Below are 27,239 nucleotides of genomic sequence, written 5' to 3'. Positions count from 1 at the left end.
ACATCGTTGAAAATTTCAACGATATTAAGCAAAGCACACAGAATATACATCACCAACAAGAGGCTTACCGTCTCTGTAGTCATATTACCTGCCTTGAAGTTTTATGGCAATGGTGTTGAGAAATATTTAATCTACATTGTTAATGAAGCTATCTTAAGCAAAGCAGTCTATGGCTCAAAGAACACAGTATGGGAAATAGCCACAATTCCACGTGTAGGAACTATGATGGCTCAGTCAGACCCTACATCATGCATGAAGCCAAGCTACAAATGCAAGGCAAACAGGCAAAAAGTAGAACAATGAAAACAACACTCAAAGATGGGAGAAAACCTGTCTTTGCCCCCTCATCATTATTAAATTTGCACTAGCAAAAAGATGACAAGCTAATGCTTCAGGCTCCGAACATTCACCAACTCTCAAGAAATGTAAACTGAAATGTTTAACTGAAGTTCATTCTATTTATTCTCAAGCAGCACTCCGGCAAATGTCAAGAGTTAAACGAACGGATGCTAGAAAGTTGGCACATTGCAGTTTCAATCTAAGGAAATTACAGTACCAGGTATTGATGATGGATCAAGCTCCCAACAGCCTGCAAGTCGACTGTCACTCTCCCCGCTATGCTGGAAAGCAGGAATCTGGTGAGAAAATCTATGAAACTCAGACCGCGGTACATCAATGATCCCAGTTTTTGATCTCTGGATTCTTGGAGCCTTGAATATTGATTTAAACCCTTCAACCTTTACCAGAACTCCAACCTTTGTGCTTCTTCCACTATTTCCCCGCACTTCCACTATTTCACATTCACCCTTGCCCAGGTTGGGACAAGTCGGCTCAGGATTGTGGTTCTTGTATAGAGCCCAAACCTCACCTTCCTTGGGTTGTATGTCAAACACCTTCCTACCAACAACATTTCTGGTATTTAAGCAGTGGGAAAATGAAGAGAGGGGGAAGACCTCAGTTGGGCAATTTTTCAATCTAAATGTCCCACAGGAAACTGGTCCAGACAAATTTTCCGGTTCTGAGCAAGGTTCCAGCACTGCCATATGCACTTGAAAATTTGGCCTAACCTCAATCCTCTTAACTTGAGCATAAGTATTAGGCATCCCATTTCGGTCACTATACAGAGCCCAAATTTGACCAAGACTAAATTTCTCCTGAGATTTTAGCCCTTTGAAGTCGTAGAATTCAGTCTGGGACAATCTGCAGGCAGGTGATGAAGATGGAGGAGGGGCTACAAGGTTTTTCATGAGACTGGGAGTATGGTGATCCTTCAGAGTTGAATGCATCCTGTTATTATACTGGCTGGAGGTAGAGTTTACTTTAGACTGAGGGAAGCTGACATGGCCGTCATCCTTGGCAGAATCTGGACACTTCATAGCTCCGTTTGATGGGGTACTGTTCTTGCTTAATTCCCTTGGTGATCTTCTAAGACTAAAACTTTCTTTATCCGAATCATTCTTCTGATGCTTCTTCTGTGTGTCGTTTCTCTTATCTGCTTGACATGGAATAGCACTTTCCTCGGGTTGTGTGAGGTTTCCATGGTTTAGGTTTGTCATGCGCTTCCCTTTCATACAATTCACAAATTCAGTATCTGACTCTCTCGGAGATCTAGACATCAAAGTCTCTCTTTCAGAAAGCTTCTTCTCCTGCTTCATACCTGTGCATGCAGTTACAGAACCAACCCTTTCACAAGACGTACCATCAGTTTCAGTTTTCTTGCTTCTGTCATCCATTTCCAAGTTACCTAGATCACTTGAATCAAAAATACTGGTGGGCAAAGAAGCAGGATCAAGCTCAAAGGATCCTGGGGGAACACCAGATCCTTCACAACCAGTCATCTTGAAAGAGGGAATCTGATGAGAAAATCTGTACAGCTCATGAGTTGGTACTTGAAACATGACAACCCCGTGCTGCTCAGTTGGCTGAAATAAACTGACAAATCCTTTCACTTTGCCTAAATAACGAACTCCAATTCCAAAAGCTTCGACAAAATCAGACAAGACTTCAACAAATTCATATTTGTGGGGCATGTGCTTTTCCGGCTCAGAACTCCATCCAATATCCCAATTCTGGTACATGGCCCAAGTTTCTCCCTTCCTAGGATATACCAGAATAGACTTTTTATCACTTCCTTTTCTGTAGTGCATCTGATGAGAAAACATAAGATGACCTTTAATTTCTTGAGTTTTCCCAAGTTTGAACTTGCCACAAGCAACTGGCAACTCCTTCTCGGACCAATCAATCTCACCTTGGTCATCTGGATTGGCCTCCAGCCATCTGATTTTCAGCTTAAATCCAGGGGTGAGGACCTTCTTGACAAAAGCATAGTATCTGGGCATGTCATCTGCTGGATCATAAAGAGCCCAAATTTGATTGGCTTCAAAAAGACTTGGTAAACTATCTTCATCAAGCACAAACTTATGGAATTGAGGATCAGGTACTTCAATGGCTCCCGGAGTGGATGCAACATCTACATTAGCTACAGGACTGAAATCAGCTTTGAAGTTGCTTTCATCATGATCTGACATGGCGGCTCCCTTTACCGTCAACTCAAATTCCTCAGTTTTACTCTTCTTCTTTGGCAAATTTTCTTCTAGAGGAAAACTTACTTTTTCTCTTGTATTTTTCTTATGTCCACCAACAGTTGCATTATTTCCCTCCTCAGCAGCACTAAACAATTGGCCCTTCCTCAACCTTTTGAATGGGGGACTCACAAAATCATCATCATCCTTGTCATCTAGGAGGGATGAAAGATTATGCTTGTTCCTTGGAGATCTCCTAGGGTGACGGCCTCCACCGAGTTCAGAAACACTATCATTCTTCTTTTTAGCAGCACGTTCAGTATCAGCTGTAGCTCTATTTCCAGTCTTCAAACTTTCTCTAAATTCAAAAGTTGAATTCTCTCTTTCTTTGTTCATATTTCTAGAAGTTATTGTATCTTTGGACTTCACTGGACCAAATTTAGATGTTTCAACACCTTGCTTCCCCACTTCAACCCCACGCCAAATATCTTTCTTTTCAGCGTCAGAAGCCCCACTCAAGTCAGCAGAAGTTCCTACCTTTGACGCAGGTTTGAAGGCTGCATCTCCATTCTGAAATCTTGTGAAATTTCCTTTTTCAGTTCCTCCATTACTTTGTGAGGCTACGTTTGAAGGACCCTGACTTGGCGGCTCTTTATGATTCGGAAAGTCATTTCTGAAAGATTCTGGATGCACACCTTCCCGAAATTCATGAGCTTCAAATGCTTTCCGGCATCTTTGACAACGGAGCAACCGACCCAGAAAGTCTCTATAGTATTGAAACTTTGAGAAACAATAGTAGCACTGTGTCCAGAATGTGTTTGGTTGCACAGGTGACTGAGGATTATTCCGAGAATTGGTTGCAGCAAAGAAATCAATATTTGACTGATGAGCTGTTGTTTTTGGTCCACCAGGTCTTGCTAAAGTTCTATACTTAATGTCATATATAGAACGTTTTTGTTTGTCCGACAGCACCCTGTTTGCTTCCCCAATCAGCTTAAAAGCAGCCTCCGAACCAGCAAACTTATTCTTATCAGGATGAAGCAAAAGTGCCAATTTTCTATACTGTTTCTTGATGGTGACATCATTATCAAATTGTTGAATCTGAAGAATTCCGTACCAATCCATTTCGGATCCACCTAGCTTGTTTTCTGCTGTACAGTGAACTTCACATACCGTAAGTAACCGAGAAATGTTTTCGAGATCAGGGAAGAGTCTCTGAGCCTTTTGTGCCATCTTCATTGCTCCTATATAATCTTTGTTTTGCACATTTGTTTCTGAAAGTTGCATTGCTCTGACCGCCTCCTCTTTGTTGCACTCCATAGGTGATTCAGGATTTAAAAAGTTTCCTTTCTCTTATATCACGAATCCCACATGCACAGACAAGGGAAGAAATCTACCACAGTTCGATCATTCAAAATATCCACCCTGCATATACACAAACCAAGCAAGTTAAGTACATTATTCCCACCAGGCACTAGCTATGTGCTTATCCAAATAACATTAGAACAAAATTTACCTACCATTCAGTTAGTATCAAAATCGAAGATGCATGTAAAAATACTTGGAGCAACAATCTGGCTTTTCCCCACTAAAAGGTTCAGCAGAGCTCCATCCACGTGTCCACCCACAAGTACATAAGGCCAAACCGGGGATCTCAACCCTGCAGCCCATATAAACAGTTAAAAATCAGAAATAATATTGATCTTTGGACATATGTATACAGATAATGCATATATACGTAAACCTTTCGAACACAATTTATTTGCATATGAAAATTTATATATATACCATGTATGCATTAGACAAAAATTCATACAACATCACCACTCTCCAAAGCATCCGTAACTGATCCATTCACTCCGCCTCAAACCTTATTCAAAACACCCAAACTAAAAGCAATATTACCTACAATGGCATTTTCCAAGGGTGACGGAACAAAAGAATGGCACTCCATAAAAAAGGAATGTCTACATACGTTACGAAGCATCAATAATTTGTTACCGAAATATCATTTTTGTAAGTGGCCCATTTTGGTCTGCCATTTTAAGAATTTCCCAAGATAAAACTGAAAAACTATTAGCCTACCACATTATAAGGGAAGAACTTTGTTCTTCCAACCCTGAATACCAAATTGAATAGACTAGAATACCTGAATCTAACCCATCCCCTCACTCTTACTTATCTCACATTTCTCAACTCAATACTTCCCAATTTACTTGCATGGCTTCCCATGATTCCTTCATCTTTTTAGCAACTTAGATAAACCATTCAGGGAAGTTTCAGCAAACTAACAATACTACTAAAAACTTGCAAAAGCAAGCAACTTTCTTCTTCTTTCCTCTGTAATTTCACAGCTACCAATACAAAGTTCTTCCAACTGTGAATATCATATTGAACAGACTCGAATAACTACATCTAACCCATCAACTCACTCTTTCCTATCCCACATTTCTCAACTCATTAGTCATTACTTCCCAATTCACTTGCATGCCTTTACATGATTCCTCCATCTTTTCAACAAATTTAGACCAACCTCATAGGGGAAAAAGTTTCAGCATACTAACAATACTACTCTAAACTTGCAAAAAGCAACCAACTTTCTTCTTCTTTCCTCTGTAATCTCACACTTACCAATACATGCAAAACCTTATTTACCAACTAGCACAGTTCAGTTCAAACACCAATAAAACCAACAAAGATCACATCTTTATACATAAACATTCCCTACCCACAAATCAAAAACACAAACTAAAAATCAATGCAGGGTTCTCAAGTCCACAGCTTGAGACCCGCCCGAAACAGCCAAAAGAAAATCTTGAACAAGCAATTGAGGCGTTACCAGGAGACGAATGGCAATCGGCACAAACCCTAGAAATCTCGCCGGCGAGGGAGAGATAAGGAAGAAGAAGAAGAAGTTGTTTGTTGAGCTTGAGAAAAGTGAGAGAGAGAGCGGGAAGAGGAAACTGAGCTAAAAATATTTGGAGGCAGAAGAAGACTGATGGAAAAGGAGAGGTCCCTGAGGTTTTCTGAAATTGCAAAATTTGGGTTCTATTTCTCTCCCAAACTTTTTTTCTGATGGATCTATTTCATGGTCCTTTTCTTCTTCTAGTGTTTTGTAGAAGTGGTGTGGGTGATTTTTTTATTTTAGGAATGGTCTAGAATAGGTAAATGCAACCAAAGATGGAGTTACCTTTAGTGACTTCCAACCATAAATGCATATATTGTATGCCATGTGGGTTTCTATAATGAAGGTTATGAAGCTCACATATTTCGATAGTTAAAGAAGACAGATGATCTGTTACGATTAAAAAGTTATGTAAAAATGACAGTTTCGATTGATTGTCTATTGAGATATGAATCTCCGGAATAGATGACTTTTCGACATCGGATTAGTTGGTTTAGGATTACGAATTTTTTTTGGTTAATATCATTTTCCTATTTTTTGTAATATTAAAACATGTTTTATCCTCATGTTTAGCCCTTGACATTATTGATAGGCAACTCTCAATGTCTCACTTTAGACTACGACGACTTTCTTGAGTTTTAGTAGCCGAGCTATCATTTGAAATATATCCTTGTGAGAGAGGGAAAAATAAAGTGAGAGGGAAAAATAAAGTGAAAGAGAAGTGAAAGAGAAATAGGTGAGAGAGGGAAAAATAAAGTGAAAGAGAAATAGGTGAGATGGTTGGCGTGTGAATTCAAGTAATAATTCAATATAAGTTATCGACTATCATTTTTCACTTTTAAAAGTCAACGTTAGATATTATTCAAATAATAATTATCAATTGAATTCTATCATTGAAAATATGGGTAAATAATAATTATACAACAATCTAGTAAGAAAGAATTGAGTAATTGTATCATCGGAAGTGTGTCGTGTCGTCCTCGGTAAGCCGCGGATGTGGCCGGCGGCGAAGGAGGTCGGAAATAGGGCCAATCGTGAAGGTGTGAAGGCTATTGAGTAGGGGCAATTTAGGGGTTTCAAGTGCAGTATCAAGTTAGGAAGTCCTATCTGATCTTAGATTGCAGCCGACAAAAAATGTCTGGTTAGGAATAAAAAATTGAAAGAGTAGACTGATTAACAACCCATTTTATCATTTATTAATCTACACTCTACATTAACAGTACATGATGCCATCATGATAAGAAAAGGTAAAAACAAACCCAAATTCTAAATTCTATTAAAAAAAAAAAAAGGAAAGAAAAAAGAACCAATTTGATAGAAACATAGTACCAATACCAAATAGTGTCTAGGTGAGACCAATCTTGAAGCAGAATAATATCCTCTTAACTCCTACCAGTCTCTTCTTCATGTTCTTCTTCCCCAGTGGTTGTTGGCTCACGGAGGAGGGCCACCTTCACAAGCAGCTCCGCCTGTTGCTGAAGCAGCCCTTTCTTCCTGTTCTCCAAAGACCTTATTTGGGCCTTGAGAAAAAGCATACGATCTCTTATCAGAATTGGATCCACACAAGGCATGTGCTCCCAGAACAAACCCAGTGTGTACTCTCTGTGCTGCTTCTCGTTTTCCACCTGAACAATCTCTTGTTGAATCCTCGCAAGTCTCCCAGCAATATCCATGGCTGCTACTCTAACCTCTCTCTGACTTAATATCTCAACCTCTTAAAATTTTCCTTTGTCAAATGCCAAGGACAAAGGGAGAGTAAATAGGAATAAGACTCAAGGAAATGACACAATAAATGATACATCAACTCATATATTGACATCTCATGCTCGTTTCATAATTGCTAGCGCTGTTATTCCCATCAATTCAGGGGATTAGGATAAGGTCCAAAAGCCATAAGCTTTAGTGAGTATTAGATACATAAGACTTTCATATATACTTTGTATACTATGAGGACTACAAAGCTGAAAGGACATCGAGTTGGTGGTGGGTTAAGTGCTAGAGCTAATATTTGGTACCTTGCTACTCTTGGGTCCCTGCTAGTTTAGTCACTGGGCAGAGAGGCTGGATCAAGCTCAAAGGAACCTTTAGGAACACCACGCCTTTCGCCACCAGACATCATGAAAGAGGGAATTCGATGCGAGAATCTGTACACCTCATCAGGGGGTATTTGAAATGAAATGACACCATGCGGCCTGCTTCGCTTAAACAGACTCACAAAGCCTTTGACTTTGGCTAAATAAGCTACTCTGGTGCCAACAGCGTGCGAAAAATCTGACAGGACTTCCACGAATTCGAAGTCAAATGGCTTGTGCTTTGCAGGGTCAGAGCTCCACCCAATGTCCCAATTCTTGAAGAGGGCCCAAGTTTCTCCCTTCCTAGGATATACCAGAAAACAGTCTTTGACAGTGCCATTTGTGCAATGCATCTGATGAGAAAACGATAGATGATCTGTAATGTCTTCAGTGAGTCCAATTGTGAACTTACCACAAGCAACTGGCAAGTCTTCTTTAACCCAACCAATCTCACCTTTGTCATCTGGATTGGGAATGAGCCAGGTGATTTTCACCTTAAATCCGGGAGTGTGCACTTTCTTAACTTGAGCATAGAACCTTGGCATGCCGTCTACTTGATCATAAAGTGCCCATGTTTGATTAGCATTAATAATATTTCCCACGGGCGCAAACTTATTGAATTCAGGTTCAGGAACCTCAATGACCTTTGGTACGGATGCAACAACTGAATTGGCTCCAGAATCAGTTGGCCTATCATTTTTTAATATCCCACCATTCATAGCACCATTATTATTTAGCTTTTCACTGGACGAAAGATTCTGCTTGCTCCTTGAAGATCTCCTAAGGTGATCACCTCCATTCAGCTCAGAATCAGCTCTAGCTCTCTTTCCTCTCTTGGAACTTCCAGTGGATTCAAAACTTGAACTCCTTCCTCTTTTTCTATTCATATTTCTCGAAGTTCCTAGATCCTTGGACCTTGGACCAGACCTGGAAGAATCAACACCTTGCTTGCCTACTCCATCTGCATGCCCAATATCTTTCTTTACAGTGTTAGAAGTCCCAACATCAGCAGCAATTCCTGCCTTTGACTCCGGATTCAAGGTTGCATTTCCTTTGTGTATTGGTACAGAAGAGCTTCCGATTCTACCAGCTTTTGCTAGAGCTTTTCTATACTTCTTGTCATACTTAGAACGAGTTCCTTGGTCCGCCAGCACCCTGTTTGCATCCATGATCAGCTTAAAAGCAGCCTCAGCTCCAGCAAATTTATTCTTATCAGGATGAAGTAATAGCGCTAGTTTTCTGAATTGTTTCTTTATGCTCTCATCATTATCAGATTGCTGAACCTGAAGAATCCCATACCAGTCCATTTCACATCCAGCTATCTTGTTTTCTGCTGAACAGTGAACATCACAGGCTGTTAGTAGCTGAGAAACGTTCTGAAGCTCAGGGCAGAGGCGTTGAGCTGTTTGACCCAACTTCCTTGCTCCTGCAAAATCATTAAGCTGCATCTTTTCTTCTGACAGCTGCATTGCCCTGATTGCCTCCTCTTTGTTGCAGTCCATGGATGATTTAGCACTAAAACTCTAGTTTCTCTCACATACAGGAGTAACCAGATGATATATACCGCACAAATATCCTGCCAGTCCTCACTTCTCAGTTATCCAAAATCTTCACTCTGCACAAATGAAACCAAGCAAGTCAAATTTATCCCACAGCTACGTATTTCTCTAACTAACAAAAGACAACTTATTCGCTTCCAATTCAGTAAGTATTAGAATCAATGCTTCAAAGATGTCCTGTAAAATAATGAAAAACATATGGCTTTTCTCCCAAACATAAGTTCCAGAACAGCACCACTAAAATGAAAGTACCACCTGAAACCACATAAGCTAAAGCCCAAGATATCAAATCTGCAGCTTGAATCCATATTCAAAAGAATCAAAATCAATGAAAATAGCTTAACTGTACTAAATGTGTACACAACACACACACACACATATATGCACACAAACATTTATATGCATCTGCATTAACGTATCAATCCCACTCCCAATGCATCCACTCAAAATGTTAATCTTGTAAAACTGAAAAGGAAATACCCAACCCACATTGTACCAAAGACCAAAGTACTCTTCTTCCCAAGCTGAACATAAAAATCAATAAGACCCATCGAGTTGAATAAAACAATTAACTTGTCCCATAAGGATCCAATTTGACATCAAACAACACAAAAGAAGAAATTAAGAATAATGTACTTGTACAGACAATCTTTCTCTCTTCTGTAATTGATCATGTACGAAAAACAACACAGAGTAAATCCAATAACATAACATTATGACAGATTTGTACTTATATAGTAAGCAATCGCTCATTGTTTCAACAAGTATAAGGCCATAATTTACCGATATCACGTCAAAACCAACAAAACACAATTACATAAAATCACTGTCACTAGTAAAATCTCTTTGCCACCATTTTTTTTTTTCTTTCACAAACACCACAACAAAACGAACATTTTATCAAGAGTTTCAATCCTGCATCTCCCACAAACAGTAACGAGTAGTAGTACGAAACCATTCTATACTATTAATCATACATGATCTTCAGCATATATGAACCTTCCTCCAAAACTCTTAACCATTTCCAAACCCAGAAATGCTGAAACTCTCAATAGATCTCTTACTTTATCCCCCATTGATAAACTAACTACTCCAAAATCATTGCATGTCTCTCCTACCATAACCGCATACATGAATTTCGTCACACTAAAAAACAACTTCTACTTGAAAATGAATTTCCAGCTCAAATTTCCTCAATTAACTACAAAACAGAAACCAAAAACCAAAACTCGAAGCCATAACTTGGTTCTTACTCAGTTCTACCAACCAGTCCACACAATCAAACCCTAATCGAACCGCAAAATCAAACAGGAAATTCAAAACGAGCTGAAACACTAATACTATTTGGAATTCGAAACGAAAACAGAATGCAGGAGAGAAGAGCTAGTGAGAAGAAAACAGGAAATCGAAGATGCAGAGAAGGTGTTCGATGAAATTACCGAGAGAGCAAAACAGAGAGAGACTGGTTCGCGCCTTCTTCTTGTGTTTCGAAAGAGAGAGAGAGAGAGAGAGAGAGGTGCTTCTGCTTCTTTCTTTCTGCTGGACTGTAGTTTCTACTTCTACCGTCTCTATAATTTTTTGGGGTGAAAAATATGACTTTTTAAAGAGGAAAAGTGGGAAATTAATCTTTCGGGTCAGTGCAAAATAAGAAAAATAAATTATTTTATGGCTTCGGATTATGATACACGTGATTGTGCGGGTTGATGCTATTGGTTCATACGACGCGTACTTATTCCTGATTGGTTCATACAACGAGTACTTATACCTGATTGGTTCTCTTATGCAATGGTTCGTAGCGTTCCAATGATATTACTGGTTCGGACCACGACATGACAATGTCACGTGGTAGTCCGGGTCTCCGAGACCACATAATAATAACTGGCAAAATAATAACACAAATTGGTGAGAGTAGATGTCTGTCAATGAATTGGTTCACTGAATTTGAATGGAATAACTGACTTCCTTTTTTTTTTTTCTTTTACACTTGGAACTTTTATCAATCGTCCGGGTATTAGAGACTATAGAATAACTACTCACAAAATAATGACACATGAAGAGGTAATAGTAAATGCTAGTCAACGAATTGGTTCACTGAATTTGAATGGAATGACCGGCTTTCTTTTTTCCTTATTATTATTATTTTTTTTACTTGAAACTTTTATCCATCGTCCAGGTATAACAGGCCATATAATAACTATTCGCAAAATAATGACACAAGAAGATGTAATAATAAATGCTAACCAATGAATTGGTTGACTGAATTTGAACGGAATGACCGACTTTCTTTTTTATTTGGAACTTTTATCCATCGTCCGGGTATCAGAGACCATAGAATAACTATCTGCAAAATAATGTTACAAAAAGAGGTAATAGAAAATGCTAGTCAACGAATTGGTTGACTAAATTTGAATGGAATGACTAACTTTCTTTTTCCTATTTTTTTTTTTTACTTGAAACTTTTATCCATCACAAAATAATGACACAAAAAAGGTAATAGAAAATTCGTGTCAACAAATTGGTTGACTAAATTTGAATGGAATGACCGACTTTCTTTATTCCTATTTATTTCCTTATACTTCAAACTTTTATCCATTGTCTGGGTTATTGAGACCATAAAATAACTACTCACAAAATAACGACTTGGTTGACTAAATTTGAATGGAATGACCGACTTTCATTTTTCCTTTTTTTTTTTTTTTTTTACTTGTAACTTTATCCCATTGTCAAATTTACCTCCATTATGGTTGTGCCACCGCCCGCGTCCATTGCCACCACCCACTTTTGTCATCACTTCATCGTCACCGATAGACTGACGTTGGTGACAGAAACCATTTTTCAACAACGGAGATAATTCGGTGACAACTCAAGATTATCGATTAGAATAACATTAATTGGTAAACACTTCCTTTTCATGTCCATCAAACTATCATATAATTTTCATTTAGAGCTCATATTTTCTTGTTACCTATTTCGGGTGCTCTCTTTCTCTCTCTCTCCAAAGTGGTTTTGCACCTTAATAAAACCCTTTCTCAAAATGAAATGAAAGTTGATCTTTTTAAATGTACAATCTTCTTAATCACATCAATGAAAATAGAGATCTGATAATCGAGAATGGGAGATTCCGGTTTAGCAACAGTTAGAACGGCGTATCCCATATTCCGAGCTTGCCAGAACTCTCAATGAAAATAAAGAACCTGCGAAAGATGAATGAAGATTCATCTTTCAAGATTGTAACACAACTCAAAGCGCCTTGCGGTCTTTGCATGCAAACGACTTGCAAGTTTAGCCACCAAACTCCAAAACCCATTTTGATGAGAAGAAACATAGCATACAGGCACCGAGCTCTACCATAATTCCCATGTACACAACCTGAAAGGAACATCATGTGTGCCTAACATGAAGCTGCACTTCCCCTCGGTTGCCCAAGCACAGTTTAACAAGAATACATAAAATAAAGTTGACTTCCTTGGAAGACTTTTAGAATAGTTCATCAAGATTGGTGGGCAAAGAAGCAGGATCAAGCTCAAAGGACCCTTTCGGAACATCATCTCTTTCATTCCCAGTCATCTTGAAAGAAGGAATTCGATGCGAAAATCTATATAGCTCATTAGGAGGAATTCGACGCAAGCTATCACCACTCTGCTTCTTTTGCTCAAACAGACTGACAAATCCTTTTACTTTGGCTAAAGAAGCAACTTCAGTTCCAATGTCATCAACAAAATCCGACAGGACTTCAACAAATTCATATTTGTATGGTATGTGCTTTTCAGGCTCAGAACTCCATACAATATCCCAGTTCTTGTAGAGGGCCCAAGTTTCACCCTTCCTAGGATATACAAGAAAAGAGCTTTTACCCCTGCCTTTTCTGCAATGCACCTGATGAGAAAACATACGATGATCTGTAATTTCTTCAGTACTCCCAAGTTTGAACTTACCACAAGCAACTGGCAACTCCTTTTCGCACCAATCAATCTCACCTCGGTTATCTGGATTGGCATCCAGCCAGATGATTTTCAGCTTAAATCCCGGGGTGTGTAATACTTTCTTGACAAAAGCATAGTACCTGGGCATGCCATCTGCTTCATCATCAAAAAGAGCCCATGTTTGATTAGCTTTAAAAATACTTGCTAACTTATCTTCATTAAGCACAAACTTATGGAATTGAGGATCAGGAACCTCAATGAGTTGTGGTGTGGATGCGACATCTACATTTGGCCCAGGAGTGACATTAGCTTTGAAGTTGGTTTCATCATTATCTGGCACAGGTTCCCCAGTTTTACTCTTTTTGCTGGGCATACATTCTTCTAAAGGGAAGCTTACTTTTTGTCTTGCCTTCTTCTTATGTCCATCCACAGCAGCATCAGCAGAATAAGGTGACCTATCAATATTAAATGACCCACACCCACCATACGCAGCTGCATTCTTTCTTTTCTTTTCAGTAGCACTGGACAGTGGGCTCTTCCCTGACCAGTTTGGAGGGTTCACAAAATCATCATCATCATCATTACCAATGTAAGAAAGGTTCTTCTCTTTCATCGAAGATATGCAAAGGTGAGGGCTTCCATTGAGTTCAGAAGGAATACCGACTTTTTCTTGAATAACATGCTCAGAATCAGGTCTAGCTCTGTTTCCAGTCTTGAAACTTCCAACAGATTCAATTGACTTCCCTCTTTTTTTGTTCAGATTTCTCAAAGGTCCTGACTCCTTGGACTTCACTGAACCAGACTTGGATATTTCAACACCCTCCTTCCTTACTGCAACCCCATGCTCACTATTTTTCTTTTGAGTGTTAGAAGCTCCATCAACATCAGCAGCAACTCCCGCCTTTGACACAGGATTTGAGGCTGCATTTCCAGTTTGAGATCTTGTAACAGGTAGATTTCCAGTTCCACCATGATTTGAGGCTACTTGTATAGGAATCTGGTTAGGAAGTTCTGTATGATTTGCAAACTGGTTCCTGAGAGTTTCTAGGTGCACCCCTTGAATACCACAATCAGAGGCAACAAAAAGTCTTCGACATTTTTGACAACGTAACAATCGATTTGCCGAGTCTTTGGCACATTGATACACTGTTTTACAGAGAGGACAACAAGTGCAGAATGTGTCTGCTTTCCCCTTTTGAAGTTCATTCATGCTAGCACACTGTGACTCGGGAATATTCTGAACATTTCTTGCAGCATCACAGTGTTTCCTGACAAATACATTTTCATTAAACTGATGAGATGATGATTGTATTACACCAGTTCTCAGAAGAGCTCTACACTTCATGTCATATCTAAAATGTTTTCCTCGGTCGTCCAGCACTGCATTTGCTTCCCCGATCAGCTTAAAAGCAGCCTCCGCACCAGCAAACTTGTTGTTATCAGGATTAAGTAACAGCCCGAGTTTTCTGAATTGTTTCTTGATGATTGCCTCATGAGAAAATCTTTGAACCTGCAGAATCCCATACCAGTCCATTTCACTGCCATCTAGCTTATTTTCAGCTGAACAATGAACTTCACATACTGCAAGTAATTGAGAAATATTCTCAAGCCCCGGGAAGAGTTGTTGAGCCTTCTGTGCTATCTTCCTTGCTCCTGTAAAATCATTATCCTGCGTCTTTCTTTCAGCAAGTTGCATTGCCTTGATTGCCTCCTCTTTGTTGCAATCCATGAGTGATTTAGAACCAAAAATCACCTAGGTTCTTTCTCATATAGGAATACATCACCACAGAAAACAATCAAATCAACCTATACACGAACACAAACCAAGCATGGTAAGTCAAATATGACCACCACCATATATCTAAATAAGATGAAACATACACACGCAAGTATCAAAACCATCTATAGGAAATATGTCCTGAAACGCCAAAGTACTAACCCTAAAGCACAGCATACCAATCCCGGAGAACTCAAATCTGCAGCCCAATTCCATATTTAGATATTAATTGTACTACAAATGTATATGTAAACACACACACACACACACGTGCTTTTGTAAATTAAAGTTGTTTACATATGCAATTTACATAATGTGTCTGCAGTAAACAAATATTTCAAATCAACCTAATCCATCCGGAGAAAAACCTGTATCTGATTCATTCACTTGGTCCTTAAAAACCCACTCCAGAACCCACAAATAAGAACTCAAAGACACATACCCATTATGCCAATACCAAACTATTTCCCAACTCGACAATGAAAATAACCCAAACCCACCCTTTTCCTCAAGTATCTATCTTAATCCAACCCATAAACTCAATACATCCCAAAATGATCAATTGGGCACTCCCCAATTCTTTTAGTTAATCATCATAGTTGAACAAGACTTAAACTTTTCACCATACTTACAAAAAGGGAATGACTTGAAGAATTTAACTTTCCTCTTTGGTTTTCCAATCCAGTTAACACACGTACCTCAATATTCTAATCAACACAAAAGGCAATTATGATCTCAAAAATGGAAAATCAGCTAAACGCAGAGCTTAAGGAACCAAACAGCTAAATGCAGCTCGAAAGTGAAGAAAACGAACAAGCAGAGAGTTCGAGTAAATAACGAAGGAGAAGAAGAACTTACTTTGCGATGTGGGTTGCCATCGCCACAGTAAAATTGGAGCTGTGTAACTGTGTAGCTATCAAAATTGGAGTGAGGAAAGCGAAACGATCATCCTTTTGTTTTTGGTGAGAGAAGGGTAAAAAAGGGAATTCGCTTTTTCGTATTAGGGAGGAAACAAGGGAAATTTGAATAGTAGTGACTTCTTTTGGCAGGTGGCAACTTTTGTTTTCCCTTTTTACCCTTCTGCACTAGTTAACAAAATATAGCAATGAATAGATACTCTCAGCATGAAGAGTTGGATTTTCATTTAGGAGAACAAGATTGCTGTGGTTGTTGGCACTGTGACTGATGATGATATTCGAGTGTCTCAACTTACCGCGGCACTGAGGTTTACCGAGACGGCAAGAGCGAGGATTGAGAAGGGCAGGAGGAGAGTGTCTGGCATTTGATCCAGCTTGGTTTGAGGGCAACATTGGGTCAGAATGTGGTATGTGCTTTGAGCATGAGCAAATATTTGCCAGTTTAAATTTGACATCATGAACTATACTCGGTCAATTATGTCACTTATCATTAGAGAACAGCCAAACCAGATTTGGTAGGTGATTGAGGATATAGTCCTGTGGCCCATGCATGGTACATATAATGGAATGGTCAATGGAGGATGGCCTATTGGTTTAGTTTAATTTCAACTTTATAGATAAATGGTTACACCATCATTAATTGAAGTTAACTTGCTGCATATGTAAAAAAATCAGATCGAAAACAAAAGACAACTACGAATTTCCTTGATACAGTTACTCGGAAACATCATAAAAAGTTTAAGATTGGCTACTAAAACCCAACCTTTTCCATGTCATTTACCGCTATCTATGGCCAAATATATACAGCCTCAGGTAACTACAAGGGTTTCGCAAGTCATCTTCACAATATTTATCAGTCTTTGTTGTGTCGATGCTCTCAATGATAATCAGCCCAACAATGGAATAGCACTTCCCTTAGGTTGAGTGAGATTGCCACCTTTTGCGATATGCATGCCACTGTCTACAGCATTAACACATGACTTGCTTCTAACTTAACGGAATCCACCAAATCTTTACCAAAGAAGAAGTGACAAACTCGTGATTCAACTTTCTCAGAAGTCTCTCTTTCAGCAAAAGGTGTCTCCTGTTTCGTACCTGTTTCTATGCTCGCAGAACCTATTACAGATTTAGCTGCACCTTCAAGTAACTCACCAGACAAACCATGAGTTTCAGTATTCATGCTTCTTTTATCCATTTTCAAATCACCAAGGTCACAAGAGTAGTCAGGATTGTTCAGCAGAGAAGCAGGATCACAATTAAAGAAACATTTGGGAACACCATCTTTCTCATAACCAGAAACTGATAATGGATCAAGCTCCCAACACCCTGCAAGTCGACTGTGACTCACCTTGGTATGCTTAAAAGCAGAAATCTGGTGAGAGAATCTACCCAACTCAGCCTGCGGTATATCAATGACACCAGTTTTGGTACTCTGCACTGTTGGAGCCTTGAAAACTGACTTAAATCCATTAAGCTGTTCCAGAACCACAATCTTTGTACTCTGGTGCTGAACTTCCAGCACTTCCACCACTAGACATTCACCCTTCCCCGTGTTAGGATAGGTCACCAGTGGATTGTGCTCCTTGTATAGTGCCCAAACTTCACCTCTCCTAGGAATTATTTCAAATATATTCTGGCCCAAAAGTCTGGCTTTTACACGATGAGATAATGAGGTGAGGGAGAACAGTGTAGGTGGAGCTCGTTTGACTTTAAATGTCCCACAACACACCGGCTCAACCATGTTTTTGGGTTCCAAGAAAGGTTCAAGCAATCCCATTCGCAAATAAAAATGCCCCGAAGACACAGTCCTCTGAACTCTTTTGTTTGGCCTGACATTAATCCTCTTAACTTGAGCAAAGGTCTTAGACATTCCATTCCCATCGCTATACAGTGCCCATATTTGACCAACCCTAATCTTCTCCTCAGACTTTTGTGCATTGAAGTCATAGAATTGAGCAGCTGATGACGATGGAGGGGTAGAGGAGCTTTTAATGGAACTGATAGAATTATGATCCTTAAACGTGTCATGCATTCTGTTAATAACACTGAGGAATTGGCTGTGCCTCAACCTTTTTGGACGACTCACAACACTTGTAGATACTCCACCATCCACTGCATTCTTCTCCTCCTTCTCAGTATAACTCTTCAATTGTCTCTCCCTCAACCTTTTGGGAGCAATCACAAAATCGTCATCACCATCATCATCACCATCATGATCATCATACTCATTGTTGCCATCATAATCATAATCATAATCATCATCTTCATCGTCGTCATCGTCATCATAATCATAATCATCATCACTATCATCATCACCATCATCACTATCATCATCGTCGTCATCATCATTTAGATTTCCAGAAGGACTACTGACCTTTTCGATAAATTGCTCAAAATCAGCTCTAGCAGTATCTCCAGTCTCGGAGCTTTCACCAGATTCAAAAATTGAATAGTAGACTTCAGAGAGTGCAAGTAATTTAGAAATGTTCTCATCCTCAGGGAAGAGTCGGTGAGCTATTCGTGCCATTTCCCTTGCTCCAGCAAAATCATTCTCTTGAATCTTCATTTCTGAAAGTTGCATTGCCCTGACTGCCTCCCCTTTGTTCCTCTCCATTACTGGTTTAAGTTTACGAATCACCTACGTTCTCTCTCACAATTTACACCAACACAAAACAAAAAGTTTGAATAAACCTATCCCTGCTTGTCCACTGTCTAGTCATCCATAATCCTCAAACTGCACAAATACGAATCAAGTAAGATAAAACCAGACATGGGAACCAGCTATGTAATTATCTAAATAAAGTCAATTGCCATTCAGTAACTGTCAATAAGTATCATCAACATTACCCTTCAGTAAGGGAATGTGGTGAAGGTATGAGCAAAAGCAATCAACCAAGAGATTCAGGAGATCCCCATCGACACAAAAGCACCACCCAACACCGAAGCCTAAACGCGAGCTCTCAAACCTGGAGACCAAATCCATATGTAAGAACCATTGTTAACAGTGCTGCATATTATGACACAAATAAGCATACACACTACATAATCTAATCCATTTGGAAAACCTGCCAACTAAAATCCACTTGGTCTTCAAAATCTTATTACCCCCATTCCCCATAGTTACAAAAAAAATTGAAATTCCATTTATGCCCAGGACTAAGAAGTAGTTCCCAACGTGACTATGAAATCAAATTAAGGAGACGAGACCGCACTCATTTCATCCCACATTGATGAAAGTACTACCCAATTCCTTGTATGCATCTGCTTTAGTACTCAAACAATTTGACAAAGCCAAACAAAGCCTTATGTAGAACTCTCATCATGCTTCAAAAAAGACCAAATCTTTTAACAATTCAGCCCACAAAAACCATAGCTCAATTGAAAAAGGCAACAGACATGGAAATATACAAAACTAGCATGATTATACTCTCTTGAAACGAACAAAGAGATCAACTAAAATGCAGCATAAAGTTCCATACTTTGAGATCCGCAGAGCTAAAATCAAGCTCAAAAACGACGATCAAAGACGAAGACTAAAAGGACCCAGAGAAAACAAGAAAAGGAGCAATTGGGCCGAGAATTTAACGAAAACCCAGAGTACAGTGTTCAGTGAGAGAGAATAAGATGAGGAAGAAGAAGAAGAAGAAGATTACCTGATGATGTGGTGAGGGTTTTGAGAGTGAGAGAGAGAGGGAGGGAGGGAGGGAGGGAAATGAGAGCGGGAAGAGTGAAACTGAGAGGAGAGGAATGGGTGTTTCCATCTGGGCCAAATAATGGAGACAGGACACGTGGGCTGTGAAACGCGGCGTGACGCTTTTGACAGGTGCAGATCGTGCAATGGGCGAGGGACAGGTGGCCGGGCTTTATTGGAGAGGTAAAGAAACCATTGAGATTTTTATGTTGGAAATCCAAGATAGTACAAAAGAAAAATAGAGTGGTGGAAAACTGGCTGTTGTTAAACATTGAAGTTGAAGGTGATTCCAAGATGCTATTGATAGTCTTATTAATGGTACAAGTTCTGTCCCATGGAAAATCAAGCAGTTGGTTTTGGACGAACGTGACAGATCTATTTGTTTCGACATACTCATAGAGTGGAAATTATTCTATGCACCGATGGTGCAAGTGACCCAACCTTTATAAAATATAGAAAATTACATAGTAGCACATGACCAAAGATGTAAACACAGAAAACCTACTTTCAAAAAGATTTATACAAATAAGGACATGAGCCCAGGCCCAAAAGTGAAATGATGCAAGCCTGACTCCTAATTTTAATGGAAAAAGACCAAAATGCTTAGTTTGATGAGATATTTACACGTATGCCACTGACCCATACAAACACCCCAAAACAAAGCATCGAGACAACTCGACCCATTCTCGAGACCCAGCGACCCAGAAGAAGACCCGACCGAAATTTCTGTTTTCCGGCGACCAAGTGACGGCGGACCACCGGCGTCTGGTTCGTCTCCTCAACGCCGATCTATTTCTGGTCTCGGCTTTCTAGTGCGACAACGGACGGCGACGGAGTGAAGCCTGAATCTTCAGTCGGTTTCTGGGAATTTTCCGGCCAATCCGGCAATCACCGGTGGTGTATGAGGTAGGAAAATTTATCCTCTCGTCGTGCTCCACCTCGTGCTATAATTAGTTTTTAGTTTTGCTGGTGTTTTGAACAATTGGTGTTTTTGGGTAGCGTTGGTTGTCGCATTGTTCGTGGTTTCCGGCAGCTGTTCTGGGTTTCTCGATTCAATTCTGGCATCCTTGAGTACGAACTCTTCCTTGGCCGAGCTTAATCAGCTTTGCTTGTCTGATTCAAACGATGTGTCTTTGCCTCTACAGGTACTGCTTCTTATTCTTGTTCTGTTTCCTCTGATTCTGGTATTGTTAACAACCCAGACCCACTTCATGATGATCAGAAACAGGATTCAAAATTGAAATTGAAGAGCAAGAAGAGGTGCTACTTTAAAATCGTGAAATCTTTAGGAAAATTATGGTAAATCAATGGTAGAGGAATTGGGTTGAATCTTCGGGTTCATAAGTACTCTTCAATCATTGTAAATTATGCGCGTATGCCAGCAGGTTGAATGGTATTGGCATAGTTATTTACAATTCGTGTCTCGCCATATATGGTTTTGCCTTTTGATTTTGGTTGCTTTGTTATTAGTGCTACTGTTGTTTAGGCTGCTATGCAATCTGCATTGCAAGAAATTATGAGTCGTTTGTTTCCATTTTTTAGTACTATAATGTAATATTATCCTTCAAGAGCATTGTTTGCTAGGCAGGTCCAACTTTGGGGATGCTTTTATTCCCAAACTCATTGTGCTTTAGTTGTAGTTGACTGTTTGTTCAGATTGTGAGCTTCTTTTTTTTGCTTCTCTGCGTGTGGTCTGTACTTAGCGAGATGGAGTGTTTGTACACTATAAGTTATATATTTACTTCAAAGTTTGCCAAATTTGTAGCAGATGTGCAACGGTCAACACAGTACCAAACATCCTGTAGTAGTTCTAACATCATGTAATATGAGTACAGCGAGTGCAGTAGCAGGTCAGGACGAGTGCAATAGCAAGATTAGGCGATGACGAGTGCAGTAGCAGACCACGAGTACAAGTGCAGTAGCAGAACTGGACGAGTATGAGTGCAGCAAGTGCAGTAGCAGGATTGAATGAGTGCAGTAGCAAAACACGAGTACAAGTGCAGTAGCAGAACTAGACATGTATGAGTGCAGCGAGTGCAGTAGCAGGATTGGACGAGTGTAGTAGCAGGATTAGGCGATGACGAGTGCAGTAGCAGAACACGAGTACAAGTGCAGTAGCAGAACTGGACGAGTATGATTGCAGCGAGTACAGTAGCAGGATTGAACGAGTGCAGTAGCAGGATTAGGCGATGACGAGTGCAGTAGCAAAACACGAGTACAAGTGCAGTAGTAGAACTGGACGAGTATGAGTGCAGCGAGTACAGTAGCAGGATTGAACGAGTGCAGTAGCAGGATTAGGTGATGACGAGTGCAGTAGCAGAACACGAGTAGCAGAACTGGACACGAGTACAAGTGCAGTAGCAGAATTGGACGAGTATGAGTTCAGCGAGTGCAGTAGCAGGATTAGGCGATGACGAGTGCAGTAGCAGAACACGAGTACGAGGGCAGTAGCAGAACTAGACGGAGTATGAGTGCAGCGAGTGCAGTAGCAGGATTAGGCAATGACGAGTGCAGTAGCAGAACATGAGTAGCAGAACTGGACACAAGTACAAGTGCAGTAGCAGGATTGGACGAGTGCAGTAGCAGGATTGGACGAGTGCAATAGTAGGATTAGGCGATGAGATAAGAGTAGTAGGAGAGTGAGGTATGAGATTCTTTCTCTTAGCAACGTGTAAAAGAAAGATATATATATATATTTTTTTTCTTTTGAGAAGCAACATAAATGGATTATTCTCAGGAAAAAAAAAAGTAATATAAACAGATTATTCTCAGAAGAAAAAAAAAAGTAATATAAAGGGATTATTCTTAGAAAAAGAAAAAAAAAAGTAATATAAAGGGATTAGAAATCAAAATGAGTAGTTAAGGGGGAAAAAAAGTAACATAAACGGATTATTCTCTGATAAAAAAAAACAGTAACATAAAGGGATTATTCTCAGAAAAACAAAAAAAAGTAATATAAAGGGATTAGAAGTCAAAAGGAGTAGTTAAGGGTAAAAAAGTAAATTAACTCATGACATGTGGCAAGTGGAGAGCAGATTGTCCTTATTTGTAAAATTTAATCCTTACAAAGGGATTACAAGTCAAAATAAGTAGTTAAGGGTAAAAAAGTAAATTAACTCATGACATGTGGCAAGTGGAGAGTATAATGTCCTTAAGTGTAAACTTTTGTCCTTAAATGTTCAAAACCAAATGTTGTAGAGTTTTTTGTGTTTTGAAATCCTATCAAGGGGGTATATGTAGTTTGCTATATAAAATAATCTCAACCCTTGATATTTATTATCAACTTTATTTTTAATAAACAAAAAGTGTATTTAATGCAATCTAACCATTCATTTATGTTGGTGCAAGTGCACGACGGTGCTCTGAATAATCTCTCTGAAATCCAGATGTTATTGTCAAAATTGGTCATGGTTCCCAACCTTTACTTTAGAGCTGGTCTTGTGCTCTTCCCCTTTCTGCTAGTCAGGCCTTTCTGTTTCATAGTGTAGGAACGGGTTGTTTGCGTGGTTTTTGTTTGTAGTTTCTTCTTTACTCATCGAAAAAAAAAACTAAAATTGTTAGGGGAAAGGATTTTAAACCATTAGTGAGGAACTATTGCAGTAAAGGTTTTGAACACGTACGTGCCTTCGTCGGACGACAAGAGATTAGTGAGGAACTATTTATTGCATGACCAGACTGAGGCTAAGCAGATGCTTAGAGTACATTAAACCCTAGATGAAAACAGTATATTGATAGTTGTTTTCACCGAAGGAATTGAAGTTTAACACAGACTTTCATATAAATTACACTCTGTATAGTTGGAGATTACAACATAGTATTAGTGGGGTTCACTTTGTAAATGGCAACTTAGGTTTACAAAACATTTTGTACGTGGGATGATAGTCTTCCTTTTAGTGCTCTAAATGCCTTTTATTTTGACCGTTTAAGCCAGGTTGCCCTAGAGACTTTGTATTTAACTCTCTTCACTTGTTCTTTTATAGTTTTCTTATCAAAACAATAAAAAGTAAGAATAAACTTAGGTTTACAACATATGATTTTTTTTTATGCTTTTGTAGTCTAGTCATATGCTATGAGTAAACTCTTTTGGACAACTGTTATGACTGTAAATAAGACATGACCACCAACACACCATAACCAAAATGCATACGGAAAACTCAAACCCACCTACGAAAACCATAAACACAAGCTGAAAGTACCTTTAGTTGGTGGCTCTAATGCCAAATTTGTAGATAAGAGGAGTACTTTCTCAGTTACTGATAAAAACTTTGATATGATTCAAGTTTCACTGAAGCTACTGCAGAAATATCCAAAGACAGATGAATCATGTTCAAATATATACACCCTAGGGTAAGTATCAAAACGATAATTCATTTCTGGAAAATAAGTTCATACGTTTGATCCTCTCATCAGTCTGATATGCAGTAGAAGTACTTTCCCTGTGTCGACAAACATTAACTTGCTTCTACTAGTCTATCAGAATTGGTTCATCGTTTTTCTTCACCTCTTTCTTAGCAGGGCGAGCTCTACCAGAAGGTACGAAGCCAGAAGGTTTGGCTATGGTGACAGTGCTTCTTCGATTGAAAAGACTGGCAGGCAAAGAAGCAGGATCAAACTCAAAAGAACCAGCAGGAACACCATATCCTTCACTACCACTCATCTTGTAAGAAGGAATTTGATGAGAAAATCTATACAAATCATTAGGTGGAACTTGAAACTTGAGAACCCCCTGCTGCTCAGCTGGCTCAAACAAACTGACAAATCCTTTTACTTTGCCTAAATAAGCAACTCCAGTGCCAAACTTTTCAGAAAAATCTGACAGGACTTCTACAAAATCAAACTTGTATTGTGAATGCTTCTCAGGCTCAGAACTCCACCCCAAATCCCAATCCTGGTAGAGGGCCCAGGTTTCTCCCTTCCTAGGATATATCCGAAAAGAGCTTTTATCCCTGCCTTTTGTGGAGTGTATATACTCATGAGAAAACACAGTATGATCTGTAACTTCTTCAGTGAGCGCAAGTCCAAACTTACCACATGCAACTGGCAGCTTTTTGCTACACCAATCAACCTCACCTTGGTCATCAGGATCGGGCTCCAGCCAGGTGATTTTCACCCTAAATCCAGGGTGTAAGACTTTCTTGATACATGCATAGCGTCTTGGCATGCCATCTGCTGGATCATAAAGAACCCATGTTTGATTGGCTTTAAAAGTTTTCTGTAACACATCTTTACTGACCACAAACCTATGGAACTCAGGTTCAGGAACCTCGATGATCTTTCGCATGGATGTCATGGACTTGCTGCCGCTGTTATTTGCCACGGACTTGCTGCCGCTGTTATCTGCCACGGACTTGCTGCCGCTGTTATCTGCCACGGACTTGCTGCCGCTGTTATCTGCCACGGACTTGCTGCCGCTGTTATCTGCCACGGACTTGCTGCCATTGCTATCTGCCATGGATAATTCATTTACCTGTAACTCAATTTCATCAGTGTTGCTTCTTTTGCGCCTCACTCTTTGTTTTCCTAATTTCCTATACTCATCCATAGCACAAAGGGCCAAGACAGTTTGCCTATACACTCCACCATACGCAAATGCATTAACCCTCTTCTTTCTAGTAGCAGTGGGAAATGGGCTTTCCCTCACTTTCGAAGGACTCACATTGACATCATCATTCACCTTGACATCGCCAACATCATCATCATTTTCATCATCATCATCATCATTTACAGATTCATAAAAGGAATGATTATGCATACTCCTTGAAGATCTCCTGGTGTGATGCTCACTGACTTCAGAAGGAATACCAACCTTTTCTTTTCCAGTCTTGGAACTTTCACCGGAATCAAAAGTTGCATTCTCTCCTCTTTTTCCGTTTCTTGATTTTCTTGAATTCTTTGACTTCAGTGGACCAGACTCGGACCTTTCAACCCCTTGCTTCTCAATTCCAACTCCATTCTCGATATCTCTCTTTACAGTCTTAGAGGCTCCACCACCTTCAGTAGCACTTGCCGCCTTTGACGTTGCATTTCCATTAGTTGTTGAAGACGGGTATCCAGTCCCTCCATTCCTTTGTGAAGCTTCTTTTGAAGAACCTTGACTTGGAGCTACTGGATTCCCAAGAGATTCTGGACCCAAATCAGAGGCATCAAAGATTCCTAGGCATCTTTGACAAAATATGAGTCGATTTGCAAAGTTGTAATCGTACATTCTTTTACATGAGGGGCAAGCTATCTTGATTGTGTCTGGTTGCACCGGTTGTTGTACATTCACCGGCTGATGTAAATTCACACTAGTGTACCGTGACTGAGGAATATTCAGAACGCTACTTGCAGCACTGGAATGTTTGGGTCCAAAGAAGTTAAAATATGACTGATGACCTAATGATTTGGTACCAGTTAAAGCGCTCAACTTGATGTCATATTTAGAACGACTTCCTTGGTCAGTCAGCACCCTGTTTGCTTCCCCAATCAGCTTAAAAGCAGCCTCCGCCCCAGTAAACCTATTCTTATCGGGATGAAGTAGCAGCCCAAGTTTTCTGTATTGTTTCTTGATCGTTGCTTCATCATCAAATTGCTGAATCTGAAGAATGCCATACCAGTCCATTTCTGATCCCCCTACCTTCTTTTCTGCTGAACAGTGAACTTCACATACTGTAATTAAGCGAGAAATGTTGTCAAGCTGAGGGTAGAGTCGTTGAGCCTTTAGTGCCATCTCCTTTGCTCCTTTAAAGTCCTTATTTTGGATCTTTTTCTCAGAAAGCTGCATTGCCCTTTCTGCCTCATCTTTGTTGCACTCCATTGCTCACTTAGAATTCAAACTCACCCAAAGATTCCCTCACATACACAAACAACAGAATATACACCCAGTCAAAAGATGAAACTTACCCCCGCATGTCTACATCTGCACAAACACAAAACAAACGAGTTGAGAAAAATACACCCACCAACAGTATATCTAACTAGTTAACATGAAACAACAGATTCAATGCATCATTTGAGTATAAAAAAGATATTCAAAAATTTCAACTAAACCCTTAACCAAGTCTAATGCAGATATATAGTAAACAAAAGAGCTAGGAACACCAAAGCAATTTCGAAAGTACACAAAATCAAGGCATTTGCAAATAACTTGGAAACCCAAGTTCAAAACATGAGTATAAGATACTAGCTATGCTGAAACCAACAGTCTGAATATAGATAGCTTAGCTTCACAAAGATAAAAAAGAACACAGAAACGCTACCATAACAATAATCACCAAACCCAGAAAATTATATACGTTTTAACACAAACCCAAAACACCAAAACCCTTAGCTTCATCAAAATCATCATCTTTATCCATAAAGGAGGAACCTTTATATGAATCGACACAGTAACATGAACAAGGTGTCAGCTTTAACCAAACCAATATCAACAGCAGACCTAGAATTTGAGCTGAGACATAGATTTTGATATATAAATAAGCCCAATTCAAAGTTTCAAACCAAATACATATTCTCGGGGATGAAAGGAGCTGAGGAACTCACCCAATTCTCAAAAGTCAAAAATCCTCAGCGATGATGAACATGCAAAGCCCCATGGAATGTGAAATGAGCTGAGAGAGGAGGACTGGAATATGGAATTAGGGATTTGAGTCACCGACTGTGAGTAACTGACTGACGGCTGCTTTGGTATTTGGGGAAGAAGGAGAACAAGGTTTTGACGTTTTCTATTCTGAGACTACGGCTTTTGTTTGTAATCAAACCACGTTTTGCATACAACGTTATGAATTTGACGTCTTGTTTTTTTTTTTTTTTTTTTTTTTGACTGTGGGGATCACCTACTGTGACACCTGGATGGGAGACTAGCTCAGAGCTTGACAGCTAATGGTTACAACTG

General features: G+C 39.5%; 4 protein-coding genes across 7 annotated transcripts; all 4 read right to left on the bottom strand.

The window, feature by feature from the left end:
- Positions 1-115: 115 nt before the first annotated feature.
- LOC133721541 (uncharacterized) lies at positions 116-5,637 on the bottom strand. The gene is made up of 3 exons (XM_062148185.1): positions 5,362-5,637; positions 4,043-4,182; positions 116-3,947 (listed from the first exon to the last, which is right to left on the bottom strand). Exon 3 carries the CDS (start codon positions 3,840-3,842, stop codon positions 534-536), a length of 3,309 nt encoding a protein of 1,102 aa, XP_062004169.1. The 5' UTR covers positions 3,843-3,947; positions 4,043-4,182; positions 5,362-5,637; the 3' UTR covers positions 116-533.
- Positions 5,638-6,596: 959 nt separating this feature from the next.
- LOC133721613 (uncharacterized) lies at positions 6,597-10,615 on the bottom strand. The gene is made up of 2 exons (XM_062148276.1): positions 10,498-10,615; positions 6,597-9,114 (listed from the first exon to the last, which is right to left on the bottom strand). The coding sequence occupies exon 2, from the start codon at positions 8,999-9,001 to the stop codon at positions 7,469-7,471; it is 1,533 nt and encodes a 510-aa protein (XP_062004260.1). The 5' UTR covers positions 9,002-9,114; positions 10,498-10,615; the 3' UTR covers positions 6,597-7,468.
- Positions 10,616-12,095: 1,480 nt separating this feature from the next.
- LOC133721612 (uncharacterized) lies at positions 12,096-15,747 on the bottom strand. 4 transcript variants are annotated; one of them, XM_062148274.1, is made up of 3 exons: positions 15,617-15,670; positions 15,391-15,465; positions 12,096-14,787 (listed from the first exon to the last, which is right to left on the bottom strand). In XM_062148274.1, the coding sequence occupies exon 3, from the start codon at positions 14,708-14,710 to the stop codon at positions 12,536-12,538; it is 2,175 nt and encodes a 724-aa protein (XP_062004258.1). In that variant the 5' UTR covers positions 14,711-14,787; positions 15,391-15,465; positions 15,617-15,670; the 3' UTR covers positions 12,096-12,535. The 4 variants fall into 4 exon arrangements, with proteins under 4 accessions (XP_062004258.1, XP_062004257.1, XP_062004256.1 ...); XM_062148273.1 differs by lacking the exon at positions 15,391-15,465 and adding an exon at positions 14,921-14,957 and having other exon boundaries at positions 15,617-15,662; XM_062148275.1 differs by lacking the exon at positions 15,391-15,465 and having other exon boundaries at positions 12,762-12,934; positions 13,036-14,787; positions 15,617-15,747.
- A 607-nt stretch (positions 15,748-16,354) lies between these two features.
- On the bottom strand, positions 16,355-27,102 carry LOC133721005 (uncharacterized). The gene is made up of 4 exons (XM_062147504.1): positions 26,888-27,102; positions 23,833-26,264; positions 18,628-18,682; positions 16,355-18,313 (listed from the first exon to the last, which is right to left on the bottom strand). Exons 2-4 carry the CDS (start codon positions 26,160-26,162, stop codon positions 16,637-16,639), a joined length of 4,062 nt encoding a protein of 1,353 aa, XP_062003488.1. The 5' UTR covers positions 26,163-26,264; positions 26,888-27,102; the 3' UTR covers positions 16,355-16,636.
- Positions 27,103-27,239: the final 137 nt, after the last annotated feature.

The sequence above is a fragment of the Rosa rugosa genome, chromosome 7 (genome assembly GCF_958449725.1).
Source record: "Rosa rugosa chromosome 7, drRosRugo1.1, whole genome shotgun sequence".
NCBI lineage: Eukaryota > Viridiplantae > Streptophyta > Magnoliopsida > Rosales > Rosaceae > Rosa > Rosa rugosa.
The sequence above is the reverse complement of the archived record's forward strand: the minus strand, read 5'-3'. Positions and strand labels throughout refer to the sequence as shown.

Coding starts and splice junctions, on each gene's coding strand:
- LOC133721612 (XM_062148272.1), bottom strand. CDS start 14,710: ATGGATTGCAACAAAGAGGAGGCAATCAAGGCAATGCAACTTGCTGAA.
- LOC133721613 (XM_062148276.1), bottom strand. CDS start 9,001: ATGGACTGCAACAAAGAGGAGGCAATCAGGGCAATGCAGCTGTCAGAA.
- LOC133721541 (XM_062148185.1), bottom strand. CDS start 3,842: ATGGAGTGCAACAAAGAGGAGGCGGTCAGAGCAATGCAACTTTCAGAA.
- LOC133721005 (XM_062147504.1), bottom strand. CDS start 26,162: ATGGAGTGCAACAAAGATGAGGCAGAAAGGGCAATGCAGCTTTCTGAG. Junction 18,683..23,832: donor GAACCAATTCTGATAGACTA/GTAGAAGCAAGT, acceptor CATAATATGCAG/CACTGTTAACAATGGTTCTT. Junction 18,314..18,627: donor CTCCAGGTTTGAGAGCTCGC/GTTTAGGCTTCG, acceptor GAGAGAACGTAG/GTGATTCGTAAACTTAAACC.